Raw genomic sequence first — 19,984 nt, 5'->3', positions numbered from 1 at the left:
AAAAAAAAAAAAAAAAAAAATTAGGTACCTGTTTCTTGGTAGTGGGGGTGGGGATTTGTAAGATGGCCTCCGTTTGAGCACTGGTGAGTGCTTTTTTTTCTTGTTTTAGTTTATGTTCCAAGTAGGAGACCGTGGAAAGATGAAGCTGGGCCTTTTTGGCTGAGACCTGATACCCAAGCTCCCGAAGGAGACAAAGCAGGTTCTTAGTATGTTGCAGACAGCTTTTGACAGTCTTAGTGGCCAGTAAGATATTATTTACGTATTGGAGGAGGGTACAGTTGGGATGGCTGGCTTGGAATGACGCACGGTTCTGCTGAAGGGCTTTCCCAAAAACAGTTGGAGAATTTTTAAAACCCTGGGGCAACCGAGTTCGAGTCAATTGGGTTGTGTTTCCCGAACCAGGGTTTGTTCATTTAAAAGCAAAAATGGGTTGGCCCTTAGGAGCCAAAGGAATGGCAAAGAAAGCATTTTTTAAGTTCAGGACAGTGTACACGGTATGTTTTGGTGGGAGCAGGCTGAGCAGTGTACAGGGATTAGGGACAGTTGGATGGACTGTGGCTTAACTTCCCGCAAGTTCTGTACAGGCCAGTAATTATGTTGCTTTGTGAACTGGCAGAAATGAAGTGTTTTAAGCAGACTGACAGGCGTAAGTCTATTAGCTCCTAACAGCCGTGGAATGTGGGGGCTGATTCCCTCTCTAGCCCGCTGACTCATTGGATATTGTTTGACCCAAACAGGCAGGGCATCAGCCAGAAGTTCTACAGCCACCGGTGGATGGTGTTTTGCCAGTCCTAGGGGGTTGGATTCTGCCTAAACCCTGGAAAAAAGAGCTTGCAGATTCGGTAGGAGAGGGTAATTTGTTTTTAAAGATATTCCTTTGACAGAGGAATGGTCAGCAGGAGGCGGCATTGTGTTTTTTAACTTGAGATGAGTTTGCTGAGCCGAGGAGGAGATGAATGCCCGCAGCTTGTGGAGCAGGTCATGCCCAAGAAGGGGAAAGGGCACTCTGGAGCTACTAGAAATGAATGGGTAATTTTTTTTTTTACTTAAGTTTATTTTACATGCATGGGTGACAGGATGTTCCTGAATAGCTCCAGTAGCCCCCTGAACAGTTTTTTTTTGTTGTTGTTAGAAACACTGCCCAAGGGTGTTTGTAGCACAGAATGTTGAGCCCTGTGTTGATTAAAAAGCATACAGGCTGCCCCCCCACCCACACACAGCAGCAGTAATCATGGGCTCCCAGGGGCCGAGTGAAAAGGAGCTCCGGTTAATTAGATTTCTCTGCTGTGGGGAGGGTGAGGACCCTTTTTTGTTCTGGTTTGTTTTCTGGCTTTAAAGGGTACTTGTTTTTCCAGTGTCCAGTCTTTCTACAGTACGCACGCTGGTTTTTTTTGTAGGGGAGCCCACTCATCTTTCTGGCTTTTTTGGCGGGGGCCTGGGGTTCACCGGCTGGTGCTCTGTGATGGGAGCTTTTCCTTTTTGGTTCCCTGGAGGACAGCCACTCTAATTTTTGCCTGTGTTTTCCCCAGCCCTGTTGGCTGCCCTGTTAGCAGCTTGAGCTGCCTGCTTTTGTTTTTTAGCTTTTTGATTATTAAAAACCTTTTGGGCTACTTTTAAAAGCTGAGTAATGTTTATTTTAGCAAAACCCTCCAATTTTTGTAACTTGTTCTAATGTTAGGAACTGCCTGGGCCACAAATGCCAATTTATAGCATGGTTATTCTTAGGAGCTGCCGGATTAAACAGGGCGTAAGTTTGACAGGCCTTGTGGAGGCACTTTAAGAACGCTCCGGGTGACTTATTGGCCCTCTGAACAACTTTAATGGTTTTAGATAAGTTGATAGTTTCCTGGCGGCTCCTTTAATACCCGCAAGGAGATACTGATGGAAATTTTCCAAAGCCCTCCTTCCCCCCAGGTGTTAGGGTTCCCCTTAGGCTGGGCAGAAAGAAACACCTCAGGGAGGTCTTGGGAATTCTGAGCCTTTCCTTTTGAGCTAAGGGAATGGTTCTGGCTTTTAATTTGGTTTCCCTCTTTAGAGGTGAAAAGGGTAAGAAGGAGTTGCTGACAATTGTCACAGGTGGGCCTGAGTCTGCAGCACAGACTCTGGTAGCAGTTAGCACCTGGGGCTTTTTAGAAAACAGGATTTTGAGCCCTTCAGGTATACAGGTTAGAGGTGGCAAATGGAACAGTAAAAATGGAGCAGCAGAATGCACTGCCTGATGGGCATTTTGCCTCCCTTAAGGCGAGGAGCAGATAGCTTCCTTTGACCTGGGCCATGGCTGTGAGGCAATGGGCGGAGGAACCTCCCAAGACAAGAACTTGGTGGGGGGGGGCGCGGCGCATTCTTGGGGAACGGGGGTGGGGGCGGTTATAAGGTGGGGGTAATGGGTGCAGATCGTTTTTCTTTTCCTTAGAGGAGGGCAACACGGGGAGCACAAGGGGCCACTTGAGCAATAGGTTGAGGCTGGGAGGGGACTTTATTTAGAAGAACCTTAGAGGTGAGGTTATGAACCGCGCGAGGTTGGAGCCATGGGGGAGGGTTTTGAACCAATCTAAGCCATTGATTAATATAAGGGACATGCTTAGGATGCCCGGGCTTTCCAGGAACAGCCTGCCACACAGCTTGAACTGTTGTGACGTTTAATGACCCTTTTGAGGGCTACCGGGTTTTAAATTTTGGCTGTTTCACTTTACCAGAGTCTGGAATGTGCCTTTGTTGAAGGTGGACTCCGTAGTCCTCTGAGAAGCCTAGAGAAGGATTTTTTAAACATATATCGGAAAGTGATTTGCGGTTGGGGCGGGAGGAAGAGTTTTTTAATTTGGAGGCAATTGGACAAGGTTTAAGCAGAAATATTTACGGCCTGGGGGCCTGGAGAATTGGCAAGCTAGGAGTATTATAACCAGAAGTGGGGATAAGGTGATAGCCAATGGTTTTTTGCCCCGCAGGGCTTTTTAAGCTTTGAGTTATGGGGAGAAGGCGAATGACCTAGGGAGGCTTTTTACACTGCTGCCTGGGACTGGGAATGCCAGGTCCCCTTGTTTCCTGCAGGCTTGAGCTGTACCTTGCTTCTCCCCGCTGTTTTTTCCGGTGATCTGCGGCTTGCCCGAGGCTGGGCACTTTTCAGCCCAAGCGAAAGGCCCTGGGGGCAGTGCTTTCTGGCTCCGCCCCAGGCTCCCGCAGGAAACAACTGGGCTTTTAAATTCCAGCCCATGCTGGGCTGCAGCTCAGCGCCGCTGCTTTGGTGTTTTTAAAGAGACAGGACAGAATGACAAGTTTGGGGTAAAGAATGGGGGTGAGGAGGAAAAGGGCCACCTGAATTTTCCAGAAGATGAGAGAGCACCCACGTGGGAAGGTAGTAGGTGTTTAGGAAAAGGAGCATTATGGGTATAGGTTTTCCTATACAGTGCTGTGTTAAGGGGCACTGGGAAAGTTGTAGGGTGGCAGAAAAGGTGAGTGAGGAGATTTGTACGATGGCTATTTTGAAGCCACCACTGCTCTGGGAAGAAGGAAAGAGTTAACCAGTCACTGGGGCGTGGGGTGTGACAACTGAGAGGCCAACAGTGTTTGTGGTGCCAGAAATTTCAAATTGGTGACTGTTTTTTACAGCTTTCCCCGTAACAACATCAGATTTGTGTTTGACAGAAAAGGCAGGACTGGGATGGCCAGCCTAACCGGAAAATGAGGGATTTTACCTCCTTAGATAGCAAGTCTGTACTGAGCACCATAAAGAAGTTTTCCCTAGCTGCCTTGGGCAGTAGTGGCAGGAAGACATACAGGCTTCAGACACCAGAACAATAGACACTGGTACGTCCGAACGGTTAGGATGGTTTTGACAAACAGAGTCCTGTGTTGGGATTCGTTCTATGCCCTCCTGGCCGCTCCCCTGATGGGGACCTTGGCCCCTCTTGCCATTGGCCGATTGGTACAAACCCCATTCGGACCGAACTGAGCTCGCTGCCGTGAGCCTTATGAGGTAGCTACAGAAACACAGGTTGGGGCCCTCTCCAGCTCTGTAGCTTTTGCGGTGGAGCTACACATTGGAATTTCAAGGGCAGACCCTTGAACTTCCCGTTCACTTACACATGCACTTACCATTTGTACAGTTTATTGTACTTTTTATACCTGTTTTAAGATAGAGGCCACTTTAAATTGAACAAGAAAGAAAAAGAGGGAGAAACCAGACACTAACAGAAACCAGGGCTCTGTCCTCCAGCGTTGTGGAGTGCTGGCAGAGCTAACAGAAACCAGGGCTGTGTTCTGGAGTGCTGACAGTTGTGAGGGAAGGCCCTCGTTAGGACCAGTTTGCTCCCAGAGAGTTATGGGGGCAGGCCCCTGTCAGGACCAATTCCCTCCCAGAGACAGACAGAGTTAGATTTGACTTAGATTCCCAGGACCAGAGACAGAGGACTTAGAAACCGAATTTGGTGGGCACACACCGTTGAATGAATCATCGGTGGTTGATTCGTTCCCCTTTGGACGGCAGTGGGCTAAGGGGCCCTGGAACGTCTCAGGGGGTGCCTCCCCCATAGGCCGCCGTTTATCCGGGGAGAGCCAGAACGAATGCAGTTATGCCCCGTGGTGACTATAAATTCTCTCTGGCGCCTCCAAAATGTTGTATGTGAGCGAGTTAAGTAATGCGCCACACTCTGAGATTGAATTATGAGTCCTTTATTATGCCAGCGACTGAGAGGTGGCTAATGCCCAAAATTCTCTCAGCGCCTAAGAAAAAGTTGTGTTCTTTTATACCCTAGTTTGAAAAGGGAGGGGAACCTAGCTGAAGCAAATTTGTCACAGAAGCAGAGTAAGCAAACAGTTAAGAGATAAACTAGGACATGAGAACTGGTACATGATTGCGACGTGCAAGGGGTGAAGCTGTTATGAAAGAAACACAACTTACAGACAATGGGGGCTCTGGGCACATTCCCAGGCTCTGCTGGTGCCACGTGACTTGGCCTTTTAGTAGCAGATGCATTCCTGGATGTGCCCAGTGTCAGCCTGCCCCGGCTGCAGACTATAGTTCCATACTTAATGGTGGGAAAGTAACTAAAATGAAGACGCTAAGATGGAGTCTGTCCAGCCCAAGAAGCTAACGTGACGCCTGAACAGCTCTCAGTCTGAGAGTCATTTTAGCTGGTAAAAACCAGGTTATCACACTGGCAGCTCACTTAAATTTATATAATTAGTGAGCTGGGACGAGTTGGAGAAAACATTTTAAGCTGGGTATGGAGTAGCCTATTGATAGCATAGGTACCAGTAAGGTCTTTAGTTTGAGAGCACTGTCATCTGTCTGTCATTTACTAGCAAGATTCCTAACAAGCAGCTGTATCCGGTAATATGTTTCCTGATCCAAAAAATGGAGATAGTGGCCCAGCACTGTGGCTCACGCCTGTAATCCCAGCACTTTGGGAGGCTGAGGTGGAATCACCTGAGGTCAGGAGTTCAAGACCAGCCTGGCCAGCATGGCAAAACTCTGCCTCTACTAAAAATACCAAAATTAGCTGGGCGTGGTGGTGTGTGTCTATAATCCCAGCTACTCCAGAAGCCGAGGCAGAAGAATTGCTTGAACCCGGGAGGTGGAGGTTACAGTGAGCTGAGATTTTGCCAGGGCACTCCAGCACGGGCGACAGAGGGAGAATATGTGTCAAAACAAAATGGAGACAATAACTGTACTAAAATGATAGATCTGTGAGGGGGAGTTAAATGAAGTAATGCACAAAACTCTTAGGGCCAAGTCTGGTTCATTTTGTGTCCACTTTTAGACAATTGGCTCCATTCACAGTGGTTTGTAGTGCTGCTTCCAGGAGCGGCTCCTAGAAACCTCCCATGCTGCCCTCCTGCCTCCTCTTCCTGAAGCCCAGCACTAAGCATCATCCCGACTTAATGGGTTTTGAATTTTCCTGTTTTTTTTTTGAGATGGAGTCTCAGTCTGGCCCAGGCTGGAGTGCAGTGCTGAGATTTCGGCTCATTACAACCTCTGCCCGCTGGGTTCCAGTGATTTTCTTGCCTCAGCCTCTGGAGTAGCTGGGATTACAGGCATGTGCCACCACACCCGGCTAATTTTTGTATTTTTAGCAGAGATGGGGTTTTACCATGTTGGCTGGGCTGGCTCGAACTGACCTCAAGTGATCCACCAGCCTCAGCCTCCCAAAGTGCTGGGATTACAGGCATAAGCCACCACACTCAGTCTGAATTTTTATTTTTTTAAAAATAGAGATGAGGTCTCACTACAATTTCCAGGGTAGTCTCGAACTCCTGAGCTCCAGTGATACTCCTGCCTTGGCCTCCTCAAAGTGCTAGGATTACAGGCATGAGGCAAATTTTAGAACAGAATTCCACCAGGGGGAAGGTCTCCCTGCTCCTCCCAACTCCAGGTTCATCTCTTCAGTGCCTACAACTGCAGCCATCCAGGATCTTTTCATTCCTAGACCTGACCACGCTATTTCCCCACCTGGGAGGATAAGGAGCCCATGAGGCTCTCCACGGTATAGTTAGTAGTTACGGATGCCGGGTGGAGGAGCTGACTGCGTGGACCAAACCCTGGCCCACCACTTCCTAGATAGTGGACCTAGGGAAGGTAACGTACATCCCTGTACCTCAGTGTTCTCACCTGTTAAATGGGGAGAATAAAAGTACTTACCTGCTGGGGCCATCACGAGGGTCACTGAGGAGTAAGGATGACCCTGCCCAGCTCTGGCAGAGGGACGTGGCAGCCATGTGTGTCAGGAGATATGCCCCTGGGGCCCTGAACAGGTGCGGAGAGGAGGAGCCAAGCCCAAGAGAACCATGGATGTCCACACACGGCCAGTGATGTGGGGATCCCCTGACATACAACATTTAAATATTACTTTTGCCTTAAACATTTCATTGGAACTTGAAACACGAATGCACATTAATTTGCCAGGTCTTTAAGGTAGAGCTGTATTAGGAACTCTCAGCTATGAGAAACAAAAGCCACTTCTTAGAATGGCATAATCACGCTGGGACTTATTCTTCCCCCAGTCCCACGAACAAAAGCCCACAGTTAGGCAGCTGCTGCTCTTGGCTCGCCAGCTTAGGGTCGTCAGGGCTTTTTTTTTTTTTTTTTGAGACAGTCTTGCTCTGTTGCCCCGGCTGGACTGCAGTGGTGTGCTCTCGGCTCGCTGCAACCTCCATCTCCTGGGTCCAAGCAATTCTCCTGCCTCAGCCTCCTGAGTAGTTGGGATTACTGCCAGGGCACTCCAGCACGGGCGACAGAGGGAGAATATGTGTCAAAACAAAATGGAGACAATAACTGTACTAAAATGATAGATCTGTGAGGGGGNGAGACAGTCTTGCTCTGTTGCCCCGGCTGGACTGCAGTGGTGTGATCTCGGCTCGCTGCAACCTCCATCTCCTGGGTCCAAGCAATTCTCCTGCCTCAGCCTCCTGAGTAGTTGGGATTACAGGCGTCCGCCATGACACCCAGCTAATTTTTGTATTTTTAGTGGAGCTAGGGTTTTACCACGTTGGCCAGGCTGGTCTCGAACTCCTGACCTCAAGTAATCCTGCCTCAGCCTCCCAAAGTGCTGGGATTAGAGGCATGAGCCACTGTGCCTGGCCTACTCTTTCTCATGATTAAAAGGTGGTGACTTGATCACACTGCTGTGTACATGTGTACCTATGCAACAATCTTGCATGTTCTTCACGTGTATCCTAAAACCTAAAATGCAATTTAAAAAAAAAGTGTTGACTTGGCTCCAGCAATCATCTCTAGTCAAAGCAGGAGGAGGGGAAGAGCTGCTACAACCTGACCTTTTTGGTCAGGAAAGATGTTTATCCAGAAGCCCCAAGCAGCCCCATTGTTTATGTCCCCTGGGTCTGCCCACACGGGGCCACAAGGCCCCTGCTAGCACCAAGGAGAATGGGAAAGCAATATTGTATTTTTGGGCTATGACAGACAAACAAAATGCCCAAGAGATGGCATGGGCAAGAGACCACGAGGGAGACACAAGAGAAAGACAGGGAGGGCGAGTCACAGTGAGAGCAAAGTGAGCCTGGCACAGAACTGCATGGCAGGGAGCGAGGCCTGGCAGAGGCAGACAGGAAGGAAGCGGGGAGAGGACAGGAGGGAGACAAGGGCAGCGGAGCCTGAGGAGAGAGAAGGAAGAAGGGCGGGCAGGTGTGAGAGGCACAGACCGTGTGAGGGAAGGGGTAGCTAGGAGCCCATTCTTCCTCCTGCAGGAGCATCAGGGCATACTGACAGTCTCGTGTCCAGGAAGTCATGTTCCACACTGCGCCCCAAGGTAAGAGGCCTCCTGCTTTAGAAGACCCCGGCCTGGGCCCTACCCCAACTGCGGCGGTTTTCCCCAACCTAGCCCTGTGGTGCCTGGGGCAGTGTGGGTGTCTGGGCATCCTGCTTGCCCTGTCTGACCATTTCCTGATGGTTTTCCTCTAACACATCCCATGTGGGTGGGTGGAATAACCGCCCCCATAGATATCCAGGTCTTAATTGCTGAAACCTTTCATTAGGATGTATTTCCTTTACTTACACAAACATATACATACATTAGACTGAGTCTGTCGCCCAGGCTGGAGTGCAGTGGCGCAATCTCGGCTCACTGAAACCACCTTCCAGGTTCCAGTGATTCCAGTGGTGTGGTATCGCCACTCTGCAACCTCCACCTTCCAGGTTCAAGTGATTCTCCTACCTCAGTCTCCTGAGTAGCTGCGATTATTGGAACAAGCCAGCAAGCCTGGCTAATTTTTTTTTTTGTGTGTGTGTATTTTTAATAGAGATGGAGTTTCACCATGTTGGTCAGACTGGTCTTGAACTCCTGACCTTGTGATCTGCCCGCCTCAGCCTCCCACAGTGCTGGGATTACAGATGTGAGCCACCGCACCTGGCCACATTTTTATTTTTTTAAGGAGATGGAGTCTGGCTGTGTGGCACAAGCTGGTCTCGAACTCCTGGCCTCAAGCGATCCCTCCCACCTCGGCCTCCCCAAGTCCTGGCATTACAGGCATGAGCCACTGTGCCCGGCTTCTGTGAATGTGTGATCTTATGTGTAAAGGGACTTTGGGATTGAGTTAGGACCCTGAAATGAGATTATCCTGGGTCACACAGGGGCCCTATATGTGACCACTAGGGTGCTTGGAAGAGAGAGGCAGAGATTGGGTGAGGAAGAGGTCGTGACATGTTGACCTCAGGAGACAGATTTGCAGGCCCGATGCTGCTGGCTTTGAGAACAGAGGAAGAAGCCGTGAGCCTAGGAACACAGGTGGCCTCTGGAAGCTAGAAAAAGCAAGGACACAGTTTCTCCCCTGAAGCTCCCAGAAGAAACCAACCATGCCCCCACTCTGATGATAGCCCAGGAAAAGTGACTTTGAACTGCTGACCTCCAGCACTGTCAGAGAATACACCCCTGTTACTTTAAGACACTGCATTTGTCTTCCCTAACAGGGCTCATGATGGTGCCCCCTTGTGGGGTGGCTGGAAGGGTAAACAAAAAAAATAGGTGCATGTAAAGATTTTAGACTACCGCTGTCCAATACAATTAAGTAAAATATTTGCTATGGCCGGGTGTGGTGGCTCATGCCTATAATCACAGCACTGAGGGAGGCCGAGGCAGGAGGACTGCTTGGGGCCAGGAGTTCAAGACCAGCCTAGCCAACATGGTGAAACCCCCCCTCTACTAAAAATACAAAAATTAGCTGGGTATGGTGGTGCACTCCTGTAATCTCAGCTACTCAGGAGGCTGAGGCAGGAGAATCGCTTGAACTGGGCAAGAGTAAGACTCTGGCTCAAAATAAAAACAAAACAAATTTGCATCCTTTGTCATGCTGGCCACCTGTCAAGTGCTCAGACATCTCAGGTGGCCAGTGGTGGTTACACAGCACAGAGCAGATACAGAAGATGCCCACCACTGGCTGGGCACAGTGGCTCATGCCTGTAATCCCAGCACTTTGGGAAGTTGAGGCAGGAGAATCATTTGAACCTGGGAGGCAAAGGGCACAGTGAGCCGAGATCGCGCTACTGCATTCTAGCCTGAGTGACAGAGCAAGACCCAGTCTTAAAAAAAAAAAAAAATGCCCACCACTGCAGGCAATTCCATGGTTGGCACTTGCTCTGGTAGTTCCTAGGCCACTGCTAACATGCTATGCAAGTGACACCCATGAGAGCATTGCCCCCAGAGCCCACACAGATCTTGTCACAAAGTAGCTGTCTGATAATTATTTATTGAAAGAAATGACGGGATGAATCCCAGGCTCTGGTATAAGCCACCTCCTGACAGACAGCCCCTCCCCTGACTCCCAAAAACCGTAGGCTGCCGCAGCAGATTGCTAAGGCAATAACCCTGGGTCCCCTCCAACTCCTGCCCTGTACCCAGGCAGTAGGAGGGCGCGGGCTTAGTAGGTATCCTCAGGGTCAGAGCCTGTGTCCTCCTCGCCTTGCTGGTTCTGAATCTGACTTTGCTTCCGGTACAAACAGGCTACCTGCAGAGAGAGGGTGGGATGGAGGTGGTCAGAAGCTCTCTGGCTGCCCCCACCTCCACAAGGTTCCGGAGACCCCACCACGCTAAAAAGCTGGTACGGCCAAGCTGCTGGGCGGCCCACACCTGGCCTCCAGGGCCTCACCTGGGCACTGGTGGTCGCCTGCTCCGGCTGCTTGTCTTCACGGACTCGAATGAACCGAGGGAAGCGAAGGGAGATGCCTTTGTCACTATCCACCTGCGGAAGCGGGATGGAGACTCCTGCGGTCCAGCCCCCACGACACCCTGCTCCTAATCTCCTCCCTGCTCCACTCTGGACAGGTTCCTGATCCGCTCGAGGGGGCCGATGGATGGGTTGTCGTAAGATCAACCACGCTGAGAAAGCGCTTGGAACCATACCCAGTGCACAGTAAGTGCTTAAGAAATGTTGCCTGTTAAAGCTGTTATGATGACGATGATTCAGGCTGAGAGGCTGAACTAGGGAGCCAGAGTATGGGTTCTAGAACGTGACTGTGGGATTCAAATCCCAGCTCCCAACTCTCAGGAGCTACGTGATCCTCGGCCAGTAGCCCAGGCTCTGTAGGGCTGTACAACCTCAATGGAGATGCGTGTGTTACTATGTCTTAGGGACGTATGTGGACGGGATTGAATGAGTGTATATGACATGGTAAAAAAATGTTTTTAAAACTTAGATCAAAAATGTAAGCTCTTGGCTGGGCATAGTGGCTCATGCCTGTAATCCCAGCACTTTGGGAGGCCAAGGCAGGTGGATCACCTGAGGCCAGGTGTTCAAGACCAGCCTAGCCAACATGGTAAAACCCCATCTCTAAAAAAATACAAAAAAGTAGCCAGGTATGGTGGTGTACACCTGCAGCCCCAGCTAGTCAGGAGGCTGAGGTTGGAGGTCCACCTGAGCCCAGGAGGTTGAGGCTGCAGTGAGACATGATTGTGTCACTGCATTTCAACCTGGAAAACAAAGGCCATGTCTCAAAAAAAAAAAAAAAAATTCTCCTTTAAAAGTGGAAGTCTGCTTCTCATCAGAAAAGTATGTGCTAGCTTGGCTTTGAAGGATAAGGAGAAACTGCAAAGAAAATATATCTAATTCAATTATTTATTTATATATATTTTTGACAGTGTCTCACTATGTTTGCCCAGGCTGGTCTTGAACTCCTGGCCTAAAACAGTCTTCACGCCTTGGCCTCCCAAAGTGCTGGGATTACAGGCATGACCCACGGTGCCCAACCTCATTTTCACTTTCAGATTGGCTGCTGTTTGGAAGAAGCTGGGAGTTTTCCCAGTGCTGGGCACGGGCTAGTGTTCTCCCTTGTATACAACAGTGTTTCGGAAGTACTGAAGACTGAAGCACTAGAGACACAAATTAGCCAAGGAGTCTTAAAACCTGATAGCATGAGAATTCATTATGGTTGAGGAAGAAACTGCAGCTGAGTTTTTTAAAATGCTTTCAGGCCGAAGGTGAGATTATGATACTACGGGAGCAATGTCACTGTTTTCTCACTATGCTGGGACACTTGTTTTTTGAGACAGAGTCCTGCTCTGTTGCCCAGGCTAGAGTGCAGTGGCGTGATTTCACATCACTGCAACCTCCGCCTCCTGGGTTCAAGTGAGTCTCCTGTCTCGGCCTCCCCAGTAGCTGGGACTATAGGCACGGGCCACCACGCCCGGCTATGTTTTGTATTTTTTGGGGAGAGATGGGGTTTTACCATGTTGGCCAGGCTGGTCTTGGACTCCTGACCTCAAGTGATCTGCCCGCCTTGACTTCCCAAAGTGCCAGATTACAGGCGTGAGCCGCTGTGCCCAGCCTGGGAATTATTTTTTTGTTAGAAAAAAAATTTTTGAGACACGGTCTTGCTTTGTCACCCAGGATGGAGTGCAGTGGTGCGATCTTGACTCATTGCAATCTCCGCTTCCCAGGTTCAAGCGATTCTCCTGCTTCAGAGTTCCGAGTAGCTGGGACTAGAGGTAACTGCCACCACGTCCAGTTAATCTTTGTATTTTTGGTAGAGCTGAAGTTTTGCCATGTTACCCAGCCTGGTCTTGAACTCCTGACCTGAAGTGATCTGCCCACATTGGCCTCCCAATGTGCTGGGATTACAAGTGTCAGCCACTGTGCCTGGCCCATTTTTAAAGAAAAAATGTTTTGACCTTGATAAAATGCAAACTCATCTTCCTGATGCTCATCTGGAAGAGTAGATGTGGGCCAAGGTCCCCTCCCTACTCTGCTGTCTGGGTGCCCACCAAGAATCCCACACCGGGCCAAGCCCAAGTCCTCTGACACTCACCAGGCTCCGAGCAGCAGGGTAGATGGGAGAGAGGGAGAGGTCAGCGCACTTCACCTCCCACACGGCGCTGGGGTCCAGCCAGTGGTCGGGAGTCACCGCGTCATCTATCCGCACATAGGGGCGTGGGCTGGGCAGCACCAGGGCCTGCAGTGAGCAGAGGGGTGTGGAATCTCAAAGACAAGTCTAAGTGTTGGAGGGCTGCAGAGAGGGAGGAAGGGAATAGAAACAGACGCCCCCTCGAAGGAAACAAATAGACAGTGAAGGAAGGGAAAAGAAACAGCACCTTGAAGTAAAAAGCTGGGATAGGTGGGAGCTGGGAGGAATGGGAGATGAAAAGAAATGAAAGGCCCTGGGGGCTGAGGCAGGACATTAAACACTGAAAGAGGCAGAGAGAGGGTCAGAGACCTGGAGGCAGGGGGACAGAGATGGAGAGGGAGAGGGCAATGGAGAGAGAGAACCAAAGAATGGGACAGAGACGGAGTCAGGATCTCTGCATCCCCACCTACATCTCATCTTGAATTATAGCTCCTATAATCCCCACATGTCGTCAAGGGACCTGGTAGGAGGCAACTGAATCATGGGGGCGGGTTTTCCCTGTTCGGTTCTTGTGACAGTCTCCCGAGATCGGATGGTTTTGTGATGGGCAGCTCCCCTGCACACGCTCTCTTGCCTGCCACCACATAAGACGTGCCTTTGCTCCTTCATCTTCTGCCGTGATTGCAAGGCCTCCCCAGACGTGGAACGGTGAGTCCATGAAACCTTTTTCTTTATAAATGACCCAGTCTTGAGTATTTTTTTTTTTTTTTTTTGAGACGGAGTCTCACTCTGTCACCTAGGCTGGAGTGCAATGGCATGATTTCAGCTCACTGTAACCTCCACGTCCCAGGTTCAAGAGATTCTCCTGCCTCAGACTCCCGAGTACCTGGGTTTACAGGCACCTGCCATCACACCCAGCTAAGTTTTGTATTTTTGGTAGAGATGAAGTTTCACTATGTTGGCCAGGCTGGTCTTCAGCTCCTGACCTTTGGCCTCCCAAAGTGCTGGGATTACAGGCAGGAGCCACCACACCCGGCTAGTCTCGGGTTATTTCTTCACAGTAGTATGAAAACGAATACAGATCCAACATGCAGGACAGACTCTCATACCCGAAATGCCTGTGGTCATGACAACACACTCACAGGCACTTCACAAGGAGCAGCCGTGGCACGTGCTGTGTCCTGTGGCTACCCCCTGGTGTGACTGTGGCACAGGGCTTGGGGAGGCGAGGCTCCTTGAGCAGGGTTGGTTAACAGCTGGTAGCCGGCAGTGCTGTGACATAAACGTGGAGATGCTGGACTCCAAAGCCAGCTCCACTGCCTGCTGCCCTGTTGCTCTCCTGCCCACACCCGAAGCCCTGAGATGGTGGTGGCGAAGAGCCGCACAGGGAAGGAGTGCGCCGTCAGGGGTGGAGGGGCCGTGGCTCACCTGGAGGCTCTGGTGATGCGCCTCTAGCTCCTCGTCACTGAAGCCAGTTCCAAGCTGCAGGGAGAAGACGGGAGGTCAGAGGCTCAGCTCGCCATGGACGCAGCCCTTGCTCCAGCCATCTAACGCTGTGTACACCGTGGCCCCCACCCTCTTCTGGTCTATGCAGTATCCACAGACAACCAGGGGAAGCAGGAGCTACAGGTGTGGAGCATCCAGCCAGAGACTCCCAGGTGGGGAACGTTCTCCCAGCAGGCCTGCTGTGAACCAGTCCGTCTTCCGCTTTGTGGAGAAACCTTGCTGCTTCCACTGCGTCCCTGCCCCAGGAGCCCACCTACATCCTTACTGCACGGTAACTGGCTATCCTCATTGCCAACTTTTTTTTTTTTTAAATGGTCTAGTTCTGTCACTCAGGCCTGGAGTGCATTGGTGCAATCTTGGCTCATTGCAACACCCACCTCCTGGGCTCAGCTGATCCTCCTCCTCAGCCTCCCGAGTACCTGGACCACAGGCATGCACCACTATGCTCAGCTAATTTTTAAAGAGTTTTTGTAGAGATGCGGTCTCACTATGTTGCCCAGGCTGGTCTCTAACTCCTGGGCTCAAGTGATCCTCCCACCTGAGCTTCCCAAAGTGCTGGGATTACAGATGTGAGTCACTGTGCCAGCCCATCTCCAATCCTTATGCTACAAAGAGCTGCTATCACTACCAAAATAGGAGAGGCTAAAAATTAGCAATAATACTCGACACTGGCAGATATGCAGCGAATGGGCAATAATGACTGGTACAAATGTCTCCTGGAAAGCCCTTTCTGCATTGAAGGTCTTAAGGATTTCTTTTGCATTTTGTCCTGACAATAGCGCTTTTTTTTTTTGAGACAGAGTCTTGCTCTGTCACCCAGGCTGGAGTGCAGTGGCGCGATCTCGGCTCACTGCAACCTCCACCTCCCAGGTTCAAGCAATTCTCCTGCCTCAGCCTCCTGAGTAGCTGGGATTACAGGTGCACACCACCATACCCAGCTAATTTTTCTATTTTCAGTAGAGACGGGGTTTCACCATGTTGGCCAGAATGGTCTCCATCTCCTGACCTCGTGATCCACCCGCCTCAGCCTCCCAAAGTGCTGGGATTACAGGCAGGAGCCACCACACCTGGCTTGACAACAGCTCTTTTAACAATCTATTCTAAATAATGCAAAATGATGACGATGTAGCTTGGTGGCCAAAATATTTGCGAATTATAAAATCCCTTCTGTCACTGACACTAAGCACTGATGTTGCTCTTACTTCACCACACAGCCACAGGGTGCTGGTTCAGGACACTGGAGAAATATGAAATCGTTTCACATTTCCCAGAATTCCTTGCAGCTAGAGGTGGGCCATGGAGCCACGTGATGAGCAACAGAGCTTGAGCAGAAGGTGTTGACTGGCTGAGGCTGACTCAGGCTCCACCTTGCTTTGCTCCTTCCTGCTGCTTACAGCAGGCATGTCCATGAGGGCTGGAACTCCTGCAGCCACACTGCGATGATGAGGCCAGGGGCACATGACAAAAAAAAATGTTGGGAGACAGAGGAGGAACCTGAATCCCTAATGACATCAGACAGCTGCCCACCCCATCCACGCTTCTGGAGAAAAAAAATTCTTTTGTTATGTGAGCCAGCACTATATGTAGCTAATCTCAATCTCTGATACACATTCCTAATCCCTTTCTATCCCAGCCCATTTTCCTATATGAAGCAAGAGTTGCTTATAGAACCAGAAACAGTAAGAACAGGAGGATGAATCCTTCACAGGGAGGAGATGCATGTCCCTTGGTCTGGGTTGTGCAACAGGAAGTCCCCCCAGGAGTCTAATCTGTTTCCCTCCTGCTTCTGCTGCCAGCCCAGCTCCCCCCAGACCTTGCATATGGCCTGCAGCTCCTCACTGTCCTCGTCGTAGCAGGCCAGCAGGAAGCCCCCGTATCGGCCGGCACGCTTCCCCCGACCCAGGTAGGCACCGATCACCACCAGGTCCAGAGTGTCACCCACGCCGCTGAGGTAGTCCTTCTTCATCTGGGAGAAGAGGCAGGAGATGACGGGGGGGGGGAATGCCCAAGGCGGGGGCCTCACTGCTGGGGAGGGGCTCCTCAGTGGGCTGAGGAGGGAGTGGGGGGTGAGTCTGAAGGAAACTTCTGGAAGGAACCCCAAGGATGGCCCCTGGGAAGAGACTGGGCATAGGAAGGGCTTGTCGGTTGAAATAAGAACAAATGGGAAATGCAGGCAGGATGGATGGGAACTCAGGAGTCAGCCTCGATGCCCTCTCTGCCATATACAAAGACTCGGCCAACTCACTCTGCCACTCCTCCAGAGGGAGGGCATTTTCCCATTCATTCAGATCTGTTGAGTAAGTGCTGACCGTGTGCCAGGCAGAAGCTCAGCTTGGGGGCACAACAGTGCTATTTCCTGAGGCAGGAAAGGTCTGTGCTGGAGGGAAGACGGCCACAGACAGGCATAAGCACACAGGAAGAGCCAGTCAGCAGGCCCGGCGGGATCAGCTCCACGCCACCTGCTGCTGCGGTCCCCTCGCCCACTCCTCCCTGCCCCTCTCCACTCAAACATCCATCAATTCTAATGCCAGGCTCCTGCTCCCACCACAACGTCCTCCACTCAAGGGGAAAGCCCAGGAGCTTTGCATAAGGACAACTTGACCGTGGCTCTGGGCACAGAAGCCCCACTGACCTCCCGAAACCCTCAGAGGAAGATCCAGCTTTATCTCACAGTGGCTCCCAGGTGCTGCGTAATCTGGGACCTGCTCCCCGCTGAGCTCACCTGGCGTCTCTGCTGTGGCTTCCTACACACACCAAGCCTGCTTCTCCCTCAGGGCCTCCGCACCAGGGGTGCCCGTCCCTAGTGCTCTGCCCGCCCCCTTTCACAGGCCCAATACCTTCCTACTATTCAGGCCTCAACCCACATGTCAACTTCGGAGAGGTACTCCCCGCCCTTCGCTGGCCAGCGGCTGACTTGCCTTCACGGCATCCGCTCCTGCCTGACGTGCGCAAGAGCCTGGCCCAACATGGGAGAATAGAAACCTCATTTGTGCACATCATGGGGTGTGCAGTGCTCGGGCTGAGGCTGTTCTCCATCAGAACTCATGAGCAAGAGCCTGCAGCAGGAGGCCCTAAGCTCAGACAGGGTATAGAGTGAAGGCTTGAAATCCCCCGCCCAGGGTGGGGAAGGCCCCGTTTGGGGGCAGGAATCACCTTGAGCCAGTTGTGCGATCTCTTGGCGATCTCATAGGTGGCATCGACGTCCAGGGTCTTCACCATCAGCCCCTCGCAGGAGTCTGAGAGATATGAAAGCGTTGTCCTTAGAAAGCCCTGCCTCACAAGTGCCAGAGTAAGCAGGATTCTGGTCAAATAATCCAGGACTGGGGACGTGCTGGGAGGTGAGGATCAGCACAAGCTGCAGACCTCTGGAGAGAAGAGCGAGCGCCCTCACCTTTCACCGACTGCTCCAGGAACTCGGCGATCTGCTCGACGTCCTTGGTGTCCAGGGAGGTGGCGAAGAGGAACTCGCCCTCTGTCTCCACAAAGTTCTCCCGGAGCAGCTGCCGGCGTCGGGAAAGGGGCTCACGTACCAGGGACTGCAGGGCCGGGAGGAGGCAAGAGATGAAACATCATTGTGGAAATAAAGACAGTAAGCCCCAACTATGAGGCGAACAGGCCACGGGTGGGTCACAACTCGTGACAAGGTTAGTAGAAAGCCTTGAGGGGGAAGAACCCCAATGTCAGAAGGATTCCGAGAGCTTAAAGCACAGGGCTAGTTACCGGCAAAAGGGCCAGACACCATTTAGAGTTGGTGACTTCAGAAGCATCAGACAGGGAGCTGCGACTTCAGTGGAGATTGAATTAACACTTTATGGGCATCTCATTATTATTTTTAAAACTTTTTTGAGACAGTGTCTCACTCTATTGCCCCAGCTGCAGTGCAATGGCACAATCTCAGCTCAATGCAACCTCTGCCTCCTGGGTTCAAAAGATTCTCCTGTCTCAGCCTCTCAGGTAGCTGGGATTACGGGCGTGAACCACTGCACCCAGCTTCGTCCCCAAGATGATTTTTAAAAAAAGTCCTCCTTTCCCTAGGATTCCAAAAGTTTTCACTGACTTTTTTTAGTACCTTTACAGTTTTGTGTTTCGCTTTGAAATAGTTCCAGCTGGGCCTTGTGTGAGTGTGTGTCAAAGGTTTAAATAGACACAGGGTATTCCTATATTGTCCAGGCTGGTCTCAAACTCCTGGGCTCAAGCAATCCGCCTGGCTCTAAATAACATACTTTTATGAAATACAACGTATATTTTGAAAAACTGGTAAGACTAGATGTATTACTTTACACTTTTGCAAATCCTCTACTATCTGCCTTGTAGAGGCTGGATTCTCCTGTGTGCCTCTGCACGACACTTCTGGCTACAGTACGTGAGGAAAATCCACCTCACACCAATGTGGAGTTGGAAAGAGGGACCTCGAAGATGTCCTTGAAAGAAGCTTAAGGAACCTCAGGGGTCCTCAGACCACACTTTGAGAACTGCTGCCCAAGTGTGACCTCCTGGCAATGTGAAGGGGCAGAGTTGGAAATGGAAGTAAGATGGCCAACTCCAGGCTCACACCCCACCCCCATCATCCCTCAGCCGCCCTGAACAGGAAGCTGGAACTCACCTCTCCGTTGAGGTAGATGAGGTCGAAGGCGTACAAACACACCTGCACCTGGATCTCAGACGCATCCACCTCCTGGGTTGGGGCACAAGAGCTCATGAGTGCAATAAGGTGAGGTGGGGTGCTGTGCCTGATGGTGACAGCATTCATCTACCAGTGTCTCTCACCCCACCTAACTGGCTGCCCACCCGTGAAGGCGGCCATGCTACTGGCTCCAGAGGCCGAATCGTAACAGCTCTCTAATTCTGACAACCTCATTCTCCTTCACCAGATATTTGCCCTTGCGGCCTTCTCTGCAGCTAATGGCAGTGACATAGTATAGTTCTGGCCAATGAGATGGAAAAGGGGAACCTGTGGGGTGCAGGTTGTGGGAGTTTCCAGAACAGATCTTCTTTTACATAAAACAATAGAGAGGCAGTAAAAGGGCCCTTCCCGAACTCTTCCTACTTGGGATGCTCGGATAAGAATGTGATGGCTGGAGGTGTGGCAGCCATTCTGCAAAAGGCTGAGAGAATTGTATCCAGACTGACACTCTGCTCTTCTGGGCATTGGGCAGGACCTGCAGCCAGGGCTGGGAGGAAGATGAGGAAGTATGGGGCCTTGGCAGGCAGTGGAGGGGGTGATGCTACCTTGCGTTTGCGGGTGGTAAGCACTTGGAATGGCTGGATCTGCTTCTTTTCCCGGTCCCAAGCCACAGCTTCGGTGTCCAGGATGAAGGATGTGACCGATGGGAGTTTAATCTGAAAGTGAAGGGAGAGACCCAGGGCTTGTAAGAGGTGGAGGATGAGGTTGAAAGACAGACACAGGGAGTTAACTCCCCTTTCTACAGCTCTCAAGATGCACCAACAAAGACGCATGTGCACACAGATGCTCTTTTCTCATTCCCCACCGAGAGGAGACAGAAACTAATGTTTCTGAGAACGTACTATTTGGTCCCACATGCTGGAAAGCCAGGAACGTTTGTCATCTCCCTCCTCCTGTCACCCACATTCAGTTCTCCAGTGAACTTGTCCATTTCCTCTCTAAGCCGTCGACTTCCCACCACCTCCCTGCTCAGCCCAGCCTACTGACCCCTCCTGTCCTCCACTGACCCC

At 51.0% G+C, this 19,984-nt stretch overlaps 1 protein-coding gene across 6 annotated transcripts in view; it reads right to left on the bottom strand.

Moving 5' to 3' along the window:
• Positions 1 to 10,174: 10,174 nt before the first annotated feature.
• LIG1 (DNA ligase 1) overlaps positions 10,175 to 19,984 on the bottom strand; it is a 48,252-nt gene continuing 38,442 nt past the window's right edge. For 5 of the 6 annotated variants that reach the window (XM_017500439.2, XM_017500437.2, XM_037728457.1 and 2 more), the window contains exons 20-28: positions 19,520 to 19,630; positions 18,894 to 18,965; positions 17,682 to 17,826; positions 17,444 to 17,526; positions 16,104 to 16,256; positions 14,213 to 14,266; positions 12,749 to 12,892; positions 10,594 to 10,686; positions 10,181 to 10,452 (exon numbers count right to left, since the gene is read on the bottom strand). In XM_017500439.2, coding sequence (XP_017355928.1) covers positions 10,366 to 10,452; positions 10,594 to 10,686; positions 12,749 to 12,892; positions 14,213 to 14,266; positions 16,104 to 16,256; positions 17,444 to 17,526; positions 17,682 to 17,826; positions 18,894 to 18,965; positions 19,520 to 19,630 — 942 coding nt within the window. In that variant the 3' untranslated portion in view covers positions 10,181 to 10,365. Of the gene's footprint in view, positions 10,453 to 10,593; positions 10,687 to 12,748; positions 12,893 to 14,212; positions 14,267 to 16,103; positions 16,257 to 17,443; positions 17,527 to 17,681; positions 17,827 to 18,893; positions 18,966 to 19,519; positions 19,631 to 19,984 lie in introns of all 6 variants that reach the window. The other variant, XM_017500436.1, reaches the window with a different exon arrangement.

The sequence above is a fragment of the Cebus imitator genome, unplaced genomic scaffold (genome assembly GCF_001604975.1).
Source record: "Cebus imitator isolate Cc_AM_T3 unplaced genomic scaffold, Cebus_imitator-1.0 Scaffold266, whole genome shotgun sequence".
NCBI lineage: Eukaryota > Metazoa > Chordata > Mammalia > Primates > Cebidae > Cebus > Cebus imitator.
This window is presented reverse-complemented; position numbering and strand designations above follow the sequence as displayed.